This window comes from Pleurodeles waltl, chromosome 2_1 (assembly GCF_031143425.1).
Source record: "Pleurodeles waltl isolate 20211129_DDA chromosome 2_1, aPleWal1.hap1.20221129, whole genome shotgun sequence".
In the NCBI taxonomy this organism is placed as follows: Eukaryota; Metazoa; Chordata; class Amphibia; order Caudata; family Salamandridae; genus Pleurodeles; species Pleurodeles waltl.
Genome location: NC_090438.1, coordinates 674,849,689 through 674,868,988, shown reverse-complemented (window position 1 = coordinate 674,868,988; position 19,300 = coordinate 674,849,689). Strand labels below are relative to the sequence as shown.

Here is a 19,300-nt window from a genome sequence, read left to right as displayed (position 1 = left end):
CCTCCCTATACTAATACTGTACTCATATTTCCCTATACTAATCCACCACTAATCCTTTTGGATTCTGGAGTAGCATGCTATTCACCAAAAAGAGCTTTGACTACTCATCAGGGGTAGCAAGCACTGTATGAATACAATTAGAATTATAATATTGGCTGTGTAACCTTTATAAATAATGAGAGCACCTTCCAACATTCTCTTCTGTTCCTTTAAATAGGGGATTCCACTTGTTTAGGTGTGGGGGCACATTTATACGTAGAAATGGAGAATTTCTCATGTAGATGAATCAACTACCCATTATAGAAAATGTGTGTGCCCAATGTAAAACCCAGAGTGTGAAACATAGTATAGATCATTCAGGAAGTTGTTTGTAAGTTGGCGTCTTCCTGACAACAGCTATGGGTTTAACAGTTGCAAAGTGAGTTTGCACAACCTAGGTTGCGCTACCTGTGTAACTACCAGGATGCTTAGGCCCTCATCATAGGTGTCTTGTTACTTCTGATGGACATGTTACCCCGAGTTACTACTCTCAGAGGAATTAGAAGTTTAGCCAAAACACCCCTAATAACTAGTATTCCTCCCAGTGAGTTCATTCGCTGGAAGCAGGCAAAGTACTCATCTGGAACACTGTGGAAAAACACATTGAAATCACCACTGTATGTCTAAATATGTATATTTCTGCTTAATCCACTCCAAAATCATTGAGACCCTTGGCAATGGATCAGGGGTAAAAAATAACGGAGGTGACAACAGGCCTCTTGAAATAAAGCCTTTGGTCAGTGTACCAGGGTCCGTCCCTGAGGTTAGTAGAATTGTGGACCACATTCTCAAGGGACCTAAACTTATAAGGGTTATCAGTCCTCCGTGAAGTGGCAGCTGGGTTGGTGCACATTTTGAGAGAGGGGTATGCGTACCCGCCTCTCATTCAGCATTCACCAGCCTCTGCATTTGTCTATGCTTCTGTGGGGAAGACTATGTGCCAGCACTCCTTTCTGCAGCTCTGCAAATAATAGTTTAGGTGATGTCAGAGACATCCTGGTGCACCCTACTCACTGCTATTTTAGCTATTTTGATGAAGCAAAAAACAATGTTCTATTTACTCAAATTATATATTTTGTTTTTTGTTTTAGTCTCCTCGCTGCTGCCTGGAAGGTTTTGGGGTGATCTGTCCAGGGGGGCTGAGAAAAAGGGGGGGTACCAAAAGACATTTACCCCATTCATTTTTCCAAAGGGATTTTGAAGAGCAATAGTGCAAAAACTACTTGGAGGAATCACACCAAATTTGGCAGGAAGGTAAGTCCTGGTCCAGAAAGTGACCTTTTCTTGTTGTGGTGTAATTCTGTTCAGTAGTTTATGAGAAATTAAGGGGAAAGCAAATTTGTATATCTAGGGATGCGAATGATTCGCGACCCTTCCAGATCTCGTGCGGAGATCTGATTGACTGTTAACACTTCAACAACAGAAATGGTTGAAGTCTTCTCAGCCACCTTGGGACTCGACTAAACCAGAGGACACAAAACAAAGTAAAAAAAAAAGAAAAGGGGCCGGGTACGGACACCCCGACCCCTTAGCCAAAAGGACACCCCTATACCCCCCCCCCAACACCCCTCCCTACCCCCACCGGGCTTAAAAACATTTTTTTTTTTCCTACCACAGGAGTCGTAGTGGAGATGCTGTAAAAACGAAGTGCAGGCTCCAGTGCTTCATTTATATAATACCCCCAAGTGGGCCGCGTCCCGGGGGCTTTTCTGTGAAAATGAGGAGGGGGTCCCCTGACCCCCTCCAGCTGCCCCAGGGACTGCCACCTCCTGACGTTTTCACACCTACCGGATGGTAGTTCTGTAATTTGTAAGAAATTCCATCTTTTCCTTGTTTCAGCCTTGAAAAAGTCAGTGTGGACAAAACACTTGTTGGCTGTTCTTTGAACATTGATTTGATTCTTCTCAAAACATTGTTTTGGTATTTCTCAACACACGGAAATAAAGAAATCTGCGTATTTCTTCATCGTTGGACTTATTATTTGGAGTGCCCTGGCTGTGCTTTTTAGTTTCCACTTTGTATTTACACCACGAAACATAGGAGGTATTTGGATATCCCTCTGTGTTCTGTGCATTTCGATACCCATGGTGGTTGGGTATCTACACCAGGCGGCACCCTCCTCATGACTCTACGCCATCTACATGAATTTTACTTGCTTTTCGTCTCAGATGTGCAATATCAAAGCCTCAACCACCTTGTAGTAATTTTTCACTATAAATTATAATATATATAGGGACCATCAGGGAATCCTTGAGGGCTCCCTCGTGGTCCCAGATAGCCCATAAAGGGTGAAAAAAAATAATAATAATAATAAACACCCATAGATCTGTGAAGGTCATAGACGTTCACACTGAGCTTTGGGGGTCAGAGCCCAGCTGGACTCCTTTCCCTCTTTTTTTAAATAAAATAAATTATTATAGTTTATTTAAAATAATGAATACTTTTTTTTATTTAAAACCAAACACAAATATTCATACTAAGTACATCAGATATTACAGTCCTTTCACTTTCTTTCTCTCTTTCAATCAATTTCTCCCACTCAAACACCCACTCAGACACTTACACACCCACTCACAGCCCCACTCAGACACTCACTCACAAACCTAATGACACCCGCATGCACCCACTCACAGACCCATGCACACAATGACGCACTCAGTAAACCACTGATGTATGCAGTCTCAGACCCAGACAATCTGACAGACACTCTTACCCCCAGAATCTCCCTCTTACACCTATTATCACACCTAGAGAAGCTAAGGCCAACTCCCATTGCGCACAGCCATAGTGTGGGTTTGGGTGATTAGGGGTGTTGGCTGCAGAGTCTGGCTGCAGGCTAAGTCTTATGGGCAATCTCCCCTGCGCACAGGTGAAGGACTTGCACAGTGCAAGGTTAGATGCTTATAGGGGGTTGGACTCAGCCAACCGCCACCACGCAGGGCCAAAGGCTGTGCACGGTGGAGGTTGGATTAACGTATAGTAATTAAAATTACTATACGTTACAAAAATCATAGAATTTCACTGAAAAAAACAAAGGTTACAGATACCTTATAGTTGCAAAATAGAATTGAAAAAACCTTATAAATTGCAAGGGTTCCTGTGTCACTGGGAGGATTGTTTTTGTGCAAGAAGGGACACCTTCCTGCAAAAAAACAATGCCTTGAGGCATTTTCCTCTTTCTATGTGTGATGCATAGTTTGCCCATGCTCCTCCAATGGAACTCCTCCCAGCTTGAAATGTAACACAACTCACCGCAAGCCGCTACGTTGCATCCCATTTCTTTACAAAGGCATGCAAGACAGTGCAAATAGCACCTTGAGTGGCATTGTAAATATTACTAAAGACTTTGCGTTGTCCCTTCATCGCCTTGCGCAATGCAATGACATCGCAAAGGCTAAAATAATCTTGGGCTCCATCACAAAAAGTCTACTTGGGGTTTTCCTTGAGGACATTTGATCACTGTGTGAAAACTGGTGATCAAGAATGGCAAGTTCCTGGGTGAGAGAAGATCACTTTATTAAGATTTTGAAACACAAAACAGCACAGGGAAAATCTCATGCAAAGCCATGCAAATCTAAGTTATGTGGCTTTGGATATAACAAATAACATTTTGCGACGTGGCTGCGCCAAAAAAGTGGATGCAAAAGTTTTGTATTTACTGGGAACAAACTTCAGCTTTTTTTGCTGAAACACATCTATGGCTGCTTGAAGGTGTGTTTAAACAGGGAATGCACCAGTGGTTATGCGGTGAGATGAGAGTGAATAGAGGCAGGAAATGGACGCCTCAATTAGCTGAAGATTTTGTACGTACAGTGGCACTTTTAAAACTATTTCTCTGAAGAGCGTGTTTTATATTTGCTTAGAATTGGATCAAGCTTCGCAAAAACAAAACGATATTTCTGTATTTCTTTGAATTAAATCTTGAAACAGCTGCACGACTAGGTGGGAAGGCAAATGATTATCTTGTGAGAGTTCTTCTTTAATTAACTTTCTTGCTATGTCTATGTCCTGATAGATACTATTTATTAAATGTTTAACAGTAGAGGGTGCTATACCACAAAGCATTTCCATTTGACTAATACCGGATTGCATCCTGAATATCTAAGCGGCAGTAATAAGCATGGAATAAGAATTTAGGTGGCCATATTGTTTTATATGTCAATGTTCATTCAATAAAGTATGGACTCTGCTGTGTGGTTGCAAGTCAATACCTTTGTACTTAGATTTAGTCAAATTTAACAGCACAAATCAGTGGTCCAGTGCACTTGTATGCCTACTCTTAAGTAATATATTTAGGGCCAAAACCCTCCACCTTTTTCCTGACAAGATGAGTGTCTGTCGGCCTGAGCAACAGTCAGTCTGACAGACACTCTTTTTATTCGGGTCAGGCAGCCATGAGCTAGACCTTAAATGCGCAGGTTGCCTGAGCTGAACTTTGCAGAGATGAGGATTTCACAGCCCAGTGGGCACGATTTCCTTGGCCACGCGAAACACCTTCAGGCCATCCCCCTTGTGTCAAAGGGGGTTATCACTGATAGCCGCGGACCTGTGCACTTCACTTTTAAACCCTGAAATGTCCAGGGATGAGTGTCTATCACTGACATCATGTCACAGAGTGGGTGGGGTCAGCAACTCTCACTGACCGCATCCCACTTTGTGACTTGGGAGGGAGTTCTGCCTACCCTCATTGGCTGACCTAAGGTCAGCCAAGGAGAGAATACAGCAGTTCCAACCCACCTGGGACCTCCAAGGTCCCCCTCCCTAAGTGTTGCAGCAGGTAGGTGTAATTCTTTTTAATATTTGGGGCATACATGGTTATAGGTATGATTATTTGGGACTGAGTGTTCTAAAGGGATATGTGTGCACATGTGTGAATGCATGGGAGTATATGTGTGTGTGTGTGTGTGTGTTTGTGGCCTGCCCACCCTTCTCCCTGCTAACATTACTGGAATTCACTGGATATTACTCACATGCAGGACACACACTTCCTCTTACATTCTTTTGTGAATTCAGCACCTTTTACACATGTGTACATTTTTATTGCTTCAGGACCTAAAATTCCTTTGCACTAGGAAATGGTTTTGTGAATTGATTTAAAAACTAGATCTTCATACTGTACCTTTAAAATAGATCTGTGGAAGAACAAAGCAAGCAGTTGAACAAGGTCATAATGTACATAGCCTTCCTTCTTCTCAACACCAATTATATTTGGAGGATGATAAGGTTTATCCTTTGTGAAATCTATATTCTTGTTCCATGGGAAGAATCCAAATTGGAAAAAATACTTGATGACGATTGTTACCTGGATATAAAGAGCATATAATGATAAGATTGTGAGATCGGGTAATAGTAACAATTAATATTCTCAGTCCTTGGAAAATGATTTGAAGTATTGTGTGCCTCCGAAATTCTCGATTTCTCTCTCTCACGCTTTCTCTAATTTGATCCTTCTCTCTGTGTCCTCTCTTTTGTCTCTGTAAGCCTCAAAGGGCCTGAATAATATTGGTCAGAAAATCCTGACAACTGGGCAAACCCTCCTTTGTGCATTGGTTGGAATTCTGAGTTGTTCTTGTCGCACTCATTAGTTAGCAGGTGCAGGAAAGTGCAAATCATCTGATACATTTTGGCAGGTCAAAACTGAAAGAATTTAACACAGACAAAAAGCCTGGTAATTACAGGGATCTGCGTGTTTTTGTGTGGTAAGCAGCCCTTAAAAAGATTACTAAAGTAGAAGCCATCAGAAAGACTAGAATCGTTGCATGTCTACCTATTTTCTATCTCACACTCATTCTCTCTCTCCCTCACTCTTTCGTTTATTCCTTCTCTCTGTATCATTTACTTCCCTCCATAAGCCTCGAAAGATATGATCATGACGTGTCTGAAAATCAAAACCCCTATGGAACCCTGGTGTTTGTACAGCAGTTGGAATTCAGAGTTGTACATGCATTATCCCAGCAGGTAGTTAGCGTATGCAATAAAGTCTCCATCACCCAATACATTTTGGAAGGTCAAGCCTGCCAGAATTTAGAAACTGTCTTAATACCGATATGTGCAGTTTTTGGTATGGTAAGCACTAAAATCTTCATTTTATTCCCCTTTAAACGGAAATACTCAGAAGAGATGGAATAAATCACACTAATGCTTTCCGAATCCAGGGGTATCAGCCACTATTGGGTTGAACACATCCTGTATACCCATCCACAGCATTAATAATAGGCTCGGAGCATTACTGATTTCAACTGCAGAATCACTATATTCATTCCTCACGCATATCTTGCCCTTTATTGCTACCACTCACACTGTCATGTTTTGTCCATTTCTTCACTCCTCTTTTATCCCCTCTCCACTACTCTTGATAACAGACTTTTGAAATTACCAAATATAATGTGATCAGTTATATTATTTTGCTGAATCTAGGACAAGGCATATGATACAACCAGCTCAAATTTACCTCTGTGTAGACAATGGCAGTCATCCAGAATCGCTTGCTAGGCCTCGGAACCGAGAGCATGGCCCACAGAAATATAAGGATCGGAAGCACAAGAGTAATCATCGAGGCTGAGATCATGTGGTTCAGGATAATCACAAAATAACACACCATTTCTGACCGGGCCACTAGTGTATTATACAACGAATATATGAGAAGCAACGGTCGTGGTTGAGTTCTGTAGAATTTTTCAGAAGTTTCCAACTCTTCGTCGTAAAACATCCTACAAAAGATAAAGGCAAGTAAATTGTATATGAACACAATCGTTTCCATACTCTTATGTTTGGCTATTCCCCTCTTACTTGTAAATTATGACAACAGTGACATCGTTAATGGTAAAAAGCACTCGGGCCTTCTCAGTCGCATTGCTATATCATGCTTCTGATTTGGACTGTAAAGAGTCCGTGAAAATGATACTGAAAAATATTGGCTGAAGTTCAACTGAATCCTGGGGGGGTCAAAAATGGAGACTAGGGGCTTGAGTGAGATAACTACGGTCGGGTTTCTCTGTCACAACACTGAAATCTAATTCCCGTAGGATATAATGGCATTTGGATTTGAGCGGACAGTCTACCAGTCACCGTTGTGACGAGTAACCTGTCCGCCGAAAGCTAAAACAGGTAAACTAAATTTGTTGGTAGTCTGTTCATTTGTGTTTTTTGTTTGTTTAATTTGCAAACATATGATAACTCCCAGTCAGTTATTGAACACTGATCAAAGCAGCTAAGAATCCACAAAATGGCAATTTTTTTGTGAAACTAATTAGGAGACGTCCAGGATGTGACAGATTTATGTTAGCCTTGTTTTAAAAATTTCCCAAATTTTTCACAAATAGAAATAGGGATACAAGTACAATGTTAGGATGCGGTAGGAACCCATCCTCAAAGTAGGAGTGCCGAGGACAGTAACAAATACATTTTTCTGCAATCCGCGTAGACGTGCGGTACAGATTCACGAGGGCCTAAATTATGAAAGTAGCTGGGAGAATGAAGGAGGGTGGAGGAGGGGTTCATGTTTTTGCAGCTCCTGTAACTGAGCCATCTGTAGAATTACTTGTTACTGCGGCTAACACGTAATTATGACAGACATTTTGCAAACCCCTCTGGGGGGATCCTGAAAGCATTCACTTGTAGGCTAACACATGCTTTACAGGATGAACCTTTAGCGGTCTATTCTACTCCCTGCATTTCATGAACAGACCCGTTCTTTGGATATCCGTGCTGTGCTTGCTGTAAATACCGCTCTATGAAAATATTCAACTGCTGAATAAATCTTACAGCAGAAAAGTATAGCTGAGTATACAAGTTTTGAGCTTCTTTGATAGAAGGTGATCTCCTTGTGTTGGAAAACTGTGACAGTTTTAAAAATACTTAAAACCCCCCTTCTTACTTGTTCAGCAGTAGTTCGCTGGCAGTGAGTTCGTGTGTCAGGGGTGGCAGGATGGAGTCATGTAGCTTATCCGTGCGGCTGTCGTCCGGACTAAGTACCATCATGTTGTTGTCCCCAGAGTCCTCCTGGGAGCTAAAGGACAGCTGCTCGAAGCTGACCGCCTTGCTGTAGGAGGGAGGTACATCACCTTCGGTGACTGGGAACAAAGGTACGTCTGCGTCAGGGGTGTAAGAGGCTCCATCTGTGTCCAGGTAACTTTGCCCCTCGACCTCTAGCCCAGACTCAGATACTCTTCTCTCTTCCTCATGCTCATCATCAGCCTCCTCAATGGTTTCAGTAGTCCCCTGGCGGGAATAGATCATGGTGCACTGGGTCGGCTCGCTGTGGTGGAGGAATAGTAGATGCAAATAAACATTGCTCAGAAAAAACTGTAAACATTGTGCAGACTCAAAGTGTAGAAGAGAATAGGAATGCATGCTCCTACCTTTATTTATTTATTTGACTTTTTATGTCTTTTTATATAAAAACAAAGCAAATGATTTAGAATTTTAAAAAAGTGCCATAAGTTTTAAATAATACGTATGTAATGATACGCATTCATTTTCCGCAGACTCCCTTTCTATCCAAGAATTATTGAAACCCCAGCAAGGGAAAAAGCTATTAAAACATGCAATGCAGCGTAATGTCAAACAACCATATATTTTCAACATAGATACCATTTTTGAACAGCTTTTTTTTAATGAAAGTTTTAAATATATTTTCCAGACTATTCAATTGCACTGAATGTTGTACAGAAGAGTACAACTGTCAAATTACACAACTATCTGGAACATGACCAAATATTAGGGAATCTACAATCAAAATCATGGAGAAGGACATAGCCTAGAGTCACTTTAACACCTGCCCTGAGCAGGCGTTAAAAAACTTACACTAGAATGGCGCAGTGAAATCTTGTACATTTCACTCCACCATTATTATGAGCCTCACTGAGGGGGGACGCTACCCTTCAATACAGTATACGCGGGGCAGGTATAATGTGGTGCAAGGGTTTACAAATTGGTGCATGCTAGAATTGTACCATTTTGTAAAAATGGCGCAGGGTGGGGGACTGCTTAGCGCCTCCGTAGTGGAAAAAAATACTGATGCTACGGTGGCATTAAGGGGCGCAAGGTGCTTCTAAATATGTCCCTTAGTGTAACAAAGTGCGGAGAATGAATAATATGGGGTGGTGATACAGAGAAAATGCAAGACTAAGAGGAGTTAAATTTAGATGGTTAAAAGAAATAAGTTGACGAGCAAAAAAAGGACCAGGCGAAAACCCAAAGGGTGTAATTCAACTAAATAATGTAAATGATTAATGAATTTAATACTACACTGCAGCAAATTATCACAATAAACTTTACAACTTTTAAGAAGACCCAGCCACTATTAGTAGCAAATCTCAGAGCTAGAAGAGTGAGATCTGTTATAAAAAACACATTTTCAAAGCACCTCTATGTGGCACCTCCAAGGAAAAGATAAAGAAATTGCTATTAATTAGACACAATGCCGGCATAGTAATCAGCATTCCAAGGAGGGATGATATTACCTCGGTGCATTGAATGCTTGTTGAGGCTAGAATTAAAATCAAATTCTTACAGTAATGAATAAATTAGCATATGCAGTGCACCTATACGGTTAAATACATCCCAATCAAACAAAAGAGTAAGGAGGGTAGTAGAAATTTACATCAAATAATTAGTCATGGTGATTATCAGGGTAAAGAATCAGAACTGCTGTTTCTGGATATGAAGATGATCAGGAAATTGGTAGTGAAAGAATTAAACATGAAAAAGCGGGTGATACGTAATGTGTCAGTGAAGGAAAAAATTAACAGCGTAAGGGTAGTGATGAGAGAGAGAGAGAATCAATAATCTCAGGAAAGGGAACAAGTGATGTGAGTAATTGAGCTGTATACATGAATTAAGCATGCAGGTGAAGATTGGGAGTCATTGCAATGCCTTGTAGTAGGCTTTAAGAGTCTCACCCTCTAATAAGAGGGGGTGGAGCCCAACGACAGAAACTGTGATTATAAATCTAGTTGTAGTAACATTGTGGTCAGATTTCTACCATACACCTATTGCAGAAGTTTTCTGCTTCCATAGCAGAAATATATGCCTCCTGGGCAGAGAACTCCCCTGCCAGGTTGGAGAGCTCCTAATACATGGGACTAGAGAAACACAATACTTGTGACCCAAATCTCATACTCTTAGCACACATTAACCTGCAACCACAAAACTACACCCCACATTATGGGCCATGACCTTCTTCCATTAGATGCCTCATTAACAAGTCACCCCACAACAGCTACATATTTCAACATGGAGAAGCCCCACCCAAGAGTAAAAGAAACTTAATTGAGTAGGAGATAAACCTTGTAGTCTTTGTGGTTGATCTTTACAAGGAAGTAGATGGTTTGCCTCCATGAAAGCCTGAGGGTAGAGGAAAAGGCAGCTACAAGGGAGGAGTTGACAGGCAATGTAAATGCGTACTGGTTAAGACACATGTTATGGGGAGCCTCAAGAAAAAGTGGAAGGACTAGAAGAAAAAGGTGAAGAAGTTCTCTAGGAAAAAGATGGCAAATGCTATTCTAAGAGGCAAGCCTCAATCTTGTCTGAGCTCCCCAAGGAGTGTGTTCCATTCACCATGCACTCTGGCCTTCTGTATGGCCTGCCTTTTACAGGGAATCCCAACATAAGGCCTGGTAATAACTCAAGGCCATCACTTGAAATGAGTTTGTGTATCACTAGATAGGCAGACATCAGGCACATGTCCCTCATACACTGCTTCTAACACCCCACCACCCCATTTCAAAGAGTAAACCGCTACAATTGTTTTAATATCTTTCTGATGTACAGTCCCCATATCTAGAACTTTGCCAGCAACAGCTTGAGCAGTAATACTTCAGACTTCAGCAGAGTGATAAACTGGTACACTTGGCTGGTGAGGTAGCTCAGCATCTGTCACAAGCATCATGATTAGGTTCGGTCATGTTTTTGCTTAAATTTGTAAAGATCCATTTAATCTGCCTGGTGTAAATGACATGTTTTCCCTTCTCTTTTGGCAGTGTTTTGGATCATCCATCACGTGACTCAGTGCAAATATTCACATCTTTCACCAGAATAAAGACACAATCAGCCCCTGAGGGTGGCCTGAACCATGGGGATACATTTTGTCATCTCAACTCCATATAAAAAAAGTGTTTCCTGTGTTTGTGGACAATAGCCACTGCAAATATATTGCCACTTTAATGTTTCAATCATTTTATTGTTTTTCAAAGAAAATAGTACCAGAGGGAAAATAAACTCCTCCAGTTCCCTAATATCACCCAACTCTTCTGTGGGATCTCATAAAGCTTTATACAGTTTTGTTTCTAACAGCCCTCTCCTACAAGTCAGTGATTTCATGGTAATGCTTCCTCTTCTTGGAATGATTTGGATGGTCCTCATCGCTCTTGAGCAGGTCCTTTGCCTATTGTCTTTGGTGAAGAACTTGAGTAGTGGCGTCCACTGCACTGTAAATTAATTTTCTCTGTTACTTAGATCACGTGATATTTTTTTTACTATTGCTGAAGCATACAGTACCATTCTAAGTGACATATTTACAAGCCCGTAGCGCCACATTGCACCGCCCTAGCATCTTTTTTTTACGTTAAGACAGTGTTAAGAAGGCCTTTCTCCCATGCTGTATTTACAAAGTGGTGCAATGCTTTGTAAACCCTTGCAACACATTATGCCTGTGCGTGGCATAATGTATGCAAGGGGGGCGTTCCAACGTAGGGAGGCCCGAAAAAATGGTGCAGTGAAATTTACATTTCACTGCGCCATTTGTTTCTATCATTTTTAACGCCTGCTCAGAGCAGGAATTAAAATGGTGCACCCATTTTATTCAATGGGCCTCCCTGTGCTTTGCTGCTCTAGCGTCAACATTTTTTATGCTAGTGCAGCAGAGCGCCATAATAACATAAACATTTTTGACGATATTGTCCTAACGACTGCCATGGTTCTCCGTATTAAAAATATGGCACAACCATGGTGTTGATAGGTGGGGCGGGGACAATGAAAGAAAATTGGCGCTTCGGGACCAATGTGACACTTTCTTGTAAATATGCCCGTAAGTCTTCTGGAGAGTTACACAGTTGCACTTCTCAAAGAGTGTTTGTTTTGCTTTGAGTAATATCTAATGGACCAATCACTTTGTGCCCTTTATAGATGACCATTGTATCTCAGGCATTCATCTCAATAGAGTGCACTTAACCACTGGAAGTGCTACAGTTCCAGTGATATATCGTATAGCCCTCAAAATTGCACCCCAAAACGTTTCATGTTTAAAGCAACACAATAGGATATGGGTCAGGTTCCACTTACCCCCATATCTTCTCCAGCATCTCCCTGACCTGTGCTTGATGAAAGTATGGAGTATCGTACTTTTGTGTGTCCTTCTCTACTATTAATGGTAAATGTTACTCTCTGAGAGGAGATCAGCCCACTGTTTACTGTGTAATGTGAATCCCACCTCTTTCTCTCATGGTTTCTGGAAACTCCACTTGGGAAATATTTAATTCAATCGTAACCTTGAAATTAATTTAGAATTTAGGAGGCTGATTAGCATCGAAGAATACAGTATTTACTCTTTCAGAGCGCTGCAGTAAAACATTCTGTTGCCCTGTGGGAATAAATGTATGTATGCCAGATTTGCAGATGCCTGCCCCCCGATCAGAGGCCATCTCTTACACTGGCAGGTACTGAAGTCACAGGGTTCCTGTCAATCCATTGAAAGTGTGCTGCACAGCTCCATACTCATGATGGGGCCCTATTACGCTCTTTCAATAACTTTTTTAGTTTCAAAAATAAAATCCAAACACAGAATTTTCTTTTTGGAAATTGAAAATGCAATAAACACCTTCACCGTGTGAGTTTTTTCCATGGAGCAGGGGTCAACAAAATGTTCTTGCTTTCACTTGCCACCGAGTTTAGGATGGCGGTGTGTGAAGGTAAAATCTGCCCATTTGTCCACCCACTCTAAGTAGGGTGGGAAGACAAATGTCTAAACCTCTGACAGACTTTACTCAATCAGGCAACCGGCATGGACGGAGAAGTTTCCATCGCTGACATATATAAGTTCCACCCTAGCCTAAATGAGGCATCCTGTTGCAACAGAGTACCATCTTCACCAAACTCTAAATCATGCCCTAAGTGCTTTTCCATATGTGAAGACTGGAGTACCTTTTCAAATGGAGTTAAGTGTCTGGAGCTCTCTACCTTACTGTTGTTTGCAGAGTCCAATGCCTTAAATGTGTACACTTAAAATGTTCTAATCTTCTTTGATTTGCTCAAATGATTTCAAAATTCCTTTCTGGAAAAGAATAGGTCACCTATTTTCATATATCGATACATGGTTTCCCACCATACCTGAAACACATCCAAGTGGAGGACTGGTTGAAAATTGGTGTTCCCAAACAAGGGTGTGAATTTGAGGTGGGTAACTAATTAGCCCTTTTTTAGGTTGATAGCATCCCAGCTTATTAGAAATGCCTTCCGTACATGTGAGGTGTGTTTACTGGGTGCGGCCTATTGTTTTTCCTGAGCCATGAGATTTCCCACAGGGATTTCCCGGCAATACTTTTTTGTTAAGACTCTGGCCCAGTCCCACTTGTACCTTCATTGTGATGCTCTGTGATCGGTAGTAAGGACAGGAATCCTAAATCTGCCTAGTTTGAAGGGAAGATCATTTAGCTTGTGGCTGATTTTGGAAAATTGATTTTTCTGTCACAAACCTGATGGATGCTCCATCAGTCATACTACAAGTGCCATAGGAAATAATGCATTTATAATAAGGCACACATAATATTGGTCATTTTTGTGATGGAGTAACCCTTCCACCAAACTCTAAATCAGACTCTCAGCTTTTTTCGTCCTCCTACACATTTTGAGTATATCTTATGGAGTTTGTCCAGGGCTGGTCATGCAAGTTTATTGGGATGGCTGGGAAGACAAATAAAAGTCTTGACAAAATCATAATTTGTATAGATGTTACACATCCCAGTGCAAATAGATTCAAATAAAGCCACCTATGTAAATCTTTATTTATGACATTAGACAGGTTTTTGGCACTGAAGAAATTCCTGATGGTTAAGTCCATTCACAGGTAAGTGATTGATTTTGCTGTCCATCTAAACAGTGCTAATATATGAAGTTATTTTCAATTTGGAATGACCAAAAGACCCAATGCTTCAGATTTCATCAGTTTATTTTAAATAATGACACTTTGCCAAAGATGTTTAGTTCCAATAAAAAATATGATAAAGATTGTTCCAAGCCAAAGAAGGTGACAAGCATGTCATTCATAAACCTTTGTGAAATTGTATGAGCCTAGTGCAACGGCTGTTAATAAGGGAGTTTGGCATATTTTCTTATTAAGTGGTTTCAAGAAGAGTGAAAATAAAAGAGAGACAGACAGTACCTATATTTTCTCAGACACTGGTCCATTCCATCTATCTTTGAATGGTGAGTTGTAGCAGGTCCAAACCATATTCATAATGGAGATGGCAAAACTCTGTTTCACTTTGTCAAGTGCCTTTTTCACCATCAAGGGAGAGAAGCATGATGTGCATCTACAGCCTAGGCACTGTCTCAATTATAAAGGCAACCTTTCTATAAATGATGTGTTGGAGGATCTCATTCAATCTTGTTGCTAAACATTTGGTGTATATTTTTACATTCATGTTTAAAAGAAAGCTAGAGTGACATGGCCCACATTCCCTACTTGGCTATAAATCTAGAAGGCAGAAATCTCCCTGGTTTCTTATGATATTTTTGTCCAATTTTGGTGGAGTATATTCGCTTTATTGAGTTCATGTAGTGTCAATTGCCCACAGATGCTAAGGACTTTACACCACAATTTGTGGGACTGCATTTGTTTATGCTGCTCATCTACTTGTTTCAGAACACTTTGCTACATGTCACTAGCTTTATCTCTGATATTTCTAGAGTCAAGAGCTTTTGACTACTGTTACCACTCCCAGGTAGATTGTGGGCTGCATTTTTTTGAGTCATTGCTAATAAGAAATTCCTTGATTTTACTTGCAATTGTTTTTGTGGTTATTGGATAGAGCACAATCAAGTAATTTAGTCTCAAGTTTACATATCTTTTAGTCTCAGGTTCCTCCAACTATATGTGCAATTTTATTGTAGCATCATTTTTTAAGTATGCTATCCGGACAACATTGTAAGCTACTTTAATTACCAAGGGGCATATTTACGAGTTTGTCATGCAGTGCAGCGCATCAATTCACCTTTCTGTGCTGCACTGCGTGACAGGGAAAGGGCAGGAATGCACTGTATTTAAGGCAAAGGGCACATTCCTGCCTTTTGCCCTGAGCTGGTGCCCTTTTGGCAGCCTAGCGCCAACTAAGGCACCCTTGAACCATGGTGCAAGGGTGCTTGCATTGCATGCAGGTTTGTTTTTGTGCAGAAAAGGACACCTTCCTGCACAAAAACTATTCTGAGAGGCATATTTCTCTTTCTATTTGTGCTGCAGAAGCAACAAGGAGAAACAAGAATAATTCTCCCAGTTAGGCTTCACTGAGAAGGCATATCTTTTTGGTGCATTCCAAGATCTACCAGTTCTGGTAAATCTGAGAATACATAAAAACCATAGGAGTTGCTTGGGAACACCCACACAATGCCCATGGAACACCTACCCAGGGCAGAGTAAGGCAATGCAGCAATTTGCACTATGCTGCCTTTCTCCAGATTTAGGGAGGCACTCAGAGGCATGTAAAGTGGGCTTGGGTGGCTTCATAAATCACATGTACGGTTTGCGTCGCTCTTGCATCACGTTGCGTGGTGCAAGTGTGACACAAACCTTCTCATAAATAGGCCCCCAAGTGTCCCCGCTTCCCACCCACCTCAAAGCTTGATCAGGATACTGCTAAGTTTAACTCTATTAATCTTGATTGCCATCATCAGGTAGGACTGGTGCTTCATATCCATCTTTCCATGCAGGTGGCATTTCAATCACCTGTGCTCTGCACGATACCACTTTTAAATTAGCCTTGGAGAAAAATGCTCCTGAGAAAAATGATCTTTCTTTGGGTGGGACTTCAAGCATATAGGACACTTACAGCCACAAGCAAGTTTGGCAGATGATATTTAAAAATTGTTTTATGCATGTTTTAAAATAACCCTGGTGAAAGCACCTATTAGCATCAAGTTGTAAGGTACATACCTTTCGATCTAAACCTCCAAAATGTGAATTTATATTGGTGAAATCCTATACTAAACATATAATTGCATCCCAGTCACTACCACTATTAATTGATTTAATTAGCTACACAATATTCAACCTGCTGGCTAGGTTCATCATTAATATCCCCATCCACATGCTCATTCACATCTATGAAAATCTAATGATGTAATGGTACACTTGATAAGACTCATCCAGATGCATATTAGCCTCAGTGGCAGAGGCAGGGCTAACTCAGACAGCTGACCCAGTAGATGGTTTCGCCTAGTAATCTGCCTTTGATGTAGCTAAGAGAAATTAGCTCTTTAGCAGAATTCAAACCCTAGGCCATTTTGAAAATGTGAGAAAGTGTGATGTCTGTGTTGAGTAGCCCCAATTCAAAAGAAGAAATCTGTTCATGTTAGGCTGGCAAAGAAGCAGAACTTACTTGTAGCAAATGTCTCTGGACTACACTACTCACACAACTGGAGGATCACCTGGATCACTCCTGGTGTCTTGTCTCACTGTTTGTAGTTGAATCCTAAATTGTCAAGACACCCACATGCTTTTAGCTGTTAAGTCAAAGAGAACGGGGAGGCATAACGAATGAAGCCTGGACACTACCTGCTCAAATTTGTGCCAGTTTGATACCAAATGAGTGAGAAAGACATTGGCATACACTGGCCAGTTGCCGTGGTAGTGGTCAGTCATAGGATGGTGACATTGAAAAGCCCTGTCAGAGTTACAGGATTCAAAGTCTACAAAACATGCATCATTCTTGTAAGTGGTATCTTAACAGTGTTGTTGGTGATAAAGCCTTACCACCCAAAATATAATACATTTTCAAGATCCATTAGAAGATAGATACAAAGATTCAGCATGATTCTGAAAAATACTCCACAGCCTTTGGCAGTGCTTTGTCCTCCTTTGAGGTCTTCAATATCTGCAAAGTCTCTTTAATTCAAATTGACCCAACCCCAACACTTGTCTAGTGGAGAAAAGAAAGCTTCATAATGCCTGCGACCTAAGACTAATTCCAAGAATGCGGCCCCTGCTTCAAATGCCCTTGTGCCAGGATTGCCTCCCAGGTAATATCATCCTTTTTTCTCTTTCCACACCCATTAAGCTCATTCTCCTCAACTGCCCTTGTCAGATACAGCCCTATGACAAAAAAGGAAATGGGCTCTATAAAAACATGTTAGCCCATACTTTAATGGTTGGGGAAATCTTCCATACCCTATACATTCAAAGTCAACTTAACTATTGGCTCTATCCTCCTTGAAATTCTCAAAGCAACACTGACCTTTCCATGATTCCGGTATAACATCAGCTTTCATAGAGCTTTAGTATAATGGTTGCACCAATAGGCTTAAATGAAATTGCTTGAAAACATTTCCCACCAGTTTCCTTCAGACATTTTGTTCAAATGTTTTAAGGTAGTCTGATATTTTTTTTATGAACATGGTTGGGATATTACATTCTGTGTTGTTTTAACTGTCTCACATTTTGAACTGTTAATGCTTGCAGACCATCAGCACTTTCCTAATGGCCTAATTTGCAATGCCATTTAAAACATATTTAAATTTGCTCTTGTGGGATTTCACCTTCATTTTGAGCAAATTTCTGACTTTTCAGGGATCCATACAGGAGTTCAGGAGCAGTCACAGAAAATTAAAACAGTTGTTATTTTCCATGTGGAGCCACAAGTAGCATTTACAACACAACACAGTCTGCATATGGATATCAAGAGCTAATAAATACTTATGCCCACTTGCCTTCTTGTGTCCGCATTTCCACAAAGAAAGTATTTGAACTCAAGGAGACATCCCTGACCCTGTAGAGCCTCCAATTGTGGAGCTGCTTACTCTGAATTTCCAACCTAGAAACAGACTTACTCCTACTCCTTCCAGGAGCACAAATGCATGCAATTCCATGGTAAAAAAAATGGTAAGTGGCCCGAAATGAACAAGTCTGTCAGTGGTCACTTACATTTCAACATAGGGTTAGTACAAAATGCATATGGATCAGCCTGTATTGATATTTGTGTTTTGACCACTGAGTCCACATTGCACTTAGCCTAGCAGCACACCGTCACATTAGAGACCATCAACTTCATTTTGCCTATTGACTTTATTTTAGCATTAGCCACCGCCATGTTAAAAGCTGCAAGTAGTTTTCCATGTTATACAATGTGCTCATGTTTTTATTCTGCTTGTTGTCATTTTCTTTCCGACCAAGGACTTAGGCTGATAAGAATGTACTAGGACGGCAGGGAACGGTTTTGTTTTGAAGGGGCATCTTGGGATTTTGGCCGAGTCCCTACGTGTCCTTTTCAAAGCTGGCCTAAAGTAATCAGCATTTTTTTAATAATAAACTTCTGCAGTGAGAGGGAGTTTCTAGACTTTTCCTCTCTTTTTGTTAAAAGTATAAGAGGCTGAGACCAGATGGACCCGGCTATGAGTGATTCAGATCTTAGACATGCTCAGGACGCTGAGGTGTGTCATCCTTCCCGTGAGGATAATTGATCTGTCTCTCTCCACGATCGATTTCTGGGATCTGGTGATCTGATGCTGATAGGAGGGAGATGAAGCAGATGTGCCCTTGCCTCATGCTGATGCATATTTTTTAATTCTTTATTTGCTTTGCATTATAATATAGATACATATATTTGCTGTGTATATTGCAGTGGAGAATCATTTGTAAATGTGTTCATTTCATTGCTGTGACCATTTTTAAACGTGTGATTTCAGCATACTGATCTTCCTTTACGAACCTTGCGAAGTGACCTAATAAATGTCTTCTTTATAGTAAGAAGCGCTTTCCAGAGATTTTTGTCAGTGCATGAGTGTTTCAGCTTGGTCATTAGTGAAGCAAAACACAGCCCAACGGCTGAATTTGTAACTGTGGAAATTTCATAAAACTTGTAGAATTTGCACATTCACCAATGTGATTTACGAGGCTAGATATTCTACTATTCATTCTCTGTGAATCACAGATTCATTGTTTAGGTACCTAAGATGAACATAAGTGCTTAAAACCTTTTGGTGATTAGACCAAACAGTAAGTATCGAGAGCCAGCCAAGCAAGCAAAGGATGGAATCATTTACGGAGATCTTTTAA

At 40.8% G+C, this 19,300-nt stretch overlaps 1 protein-coding gene across 3 annotated transcripts in view; it reads right to left on the bottom strand.

Annotated features, from left to right (window-relative positions):
- The window catches only part of PIEZO2 (piezo type mechanosensitive ion channel component 2), a 1,085,167-nt gene that overhangs the window by 108,400 nt on the left and 957,467 nt on the right, over positions 1 to 19,300 (bottom strand). For all 3 annotated transcript variants that reach the window (XM_069216450.1, XM_069216468.1, XM_069216460.1), the window contains 3 exons: positions 7,916 to 8,296; positions 6,491 to 6,749; positions 5,159 to 5,341 (listed from right to left, as the gene is read on the bottom strand). In XM_069216450.1, the coding sequence (XP_069072551.1) occupies positions 5,159 to 5,341; positions 6,491 to 6,749; positions 7,916 to 8,296 (823 nt within the window). The remainder of the gene's footprint in view (positions 1 to 5,158; positions 5,342 to 6,490; positions 6,750 to 7,915; positions 8,297 to 19,300) is intronic.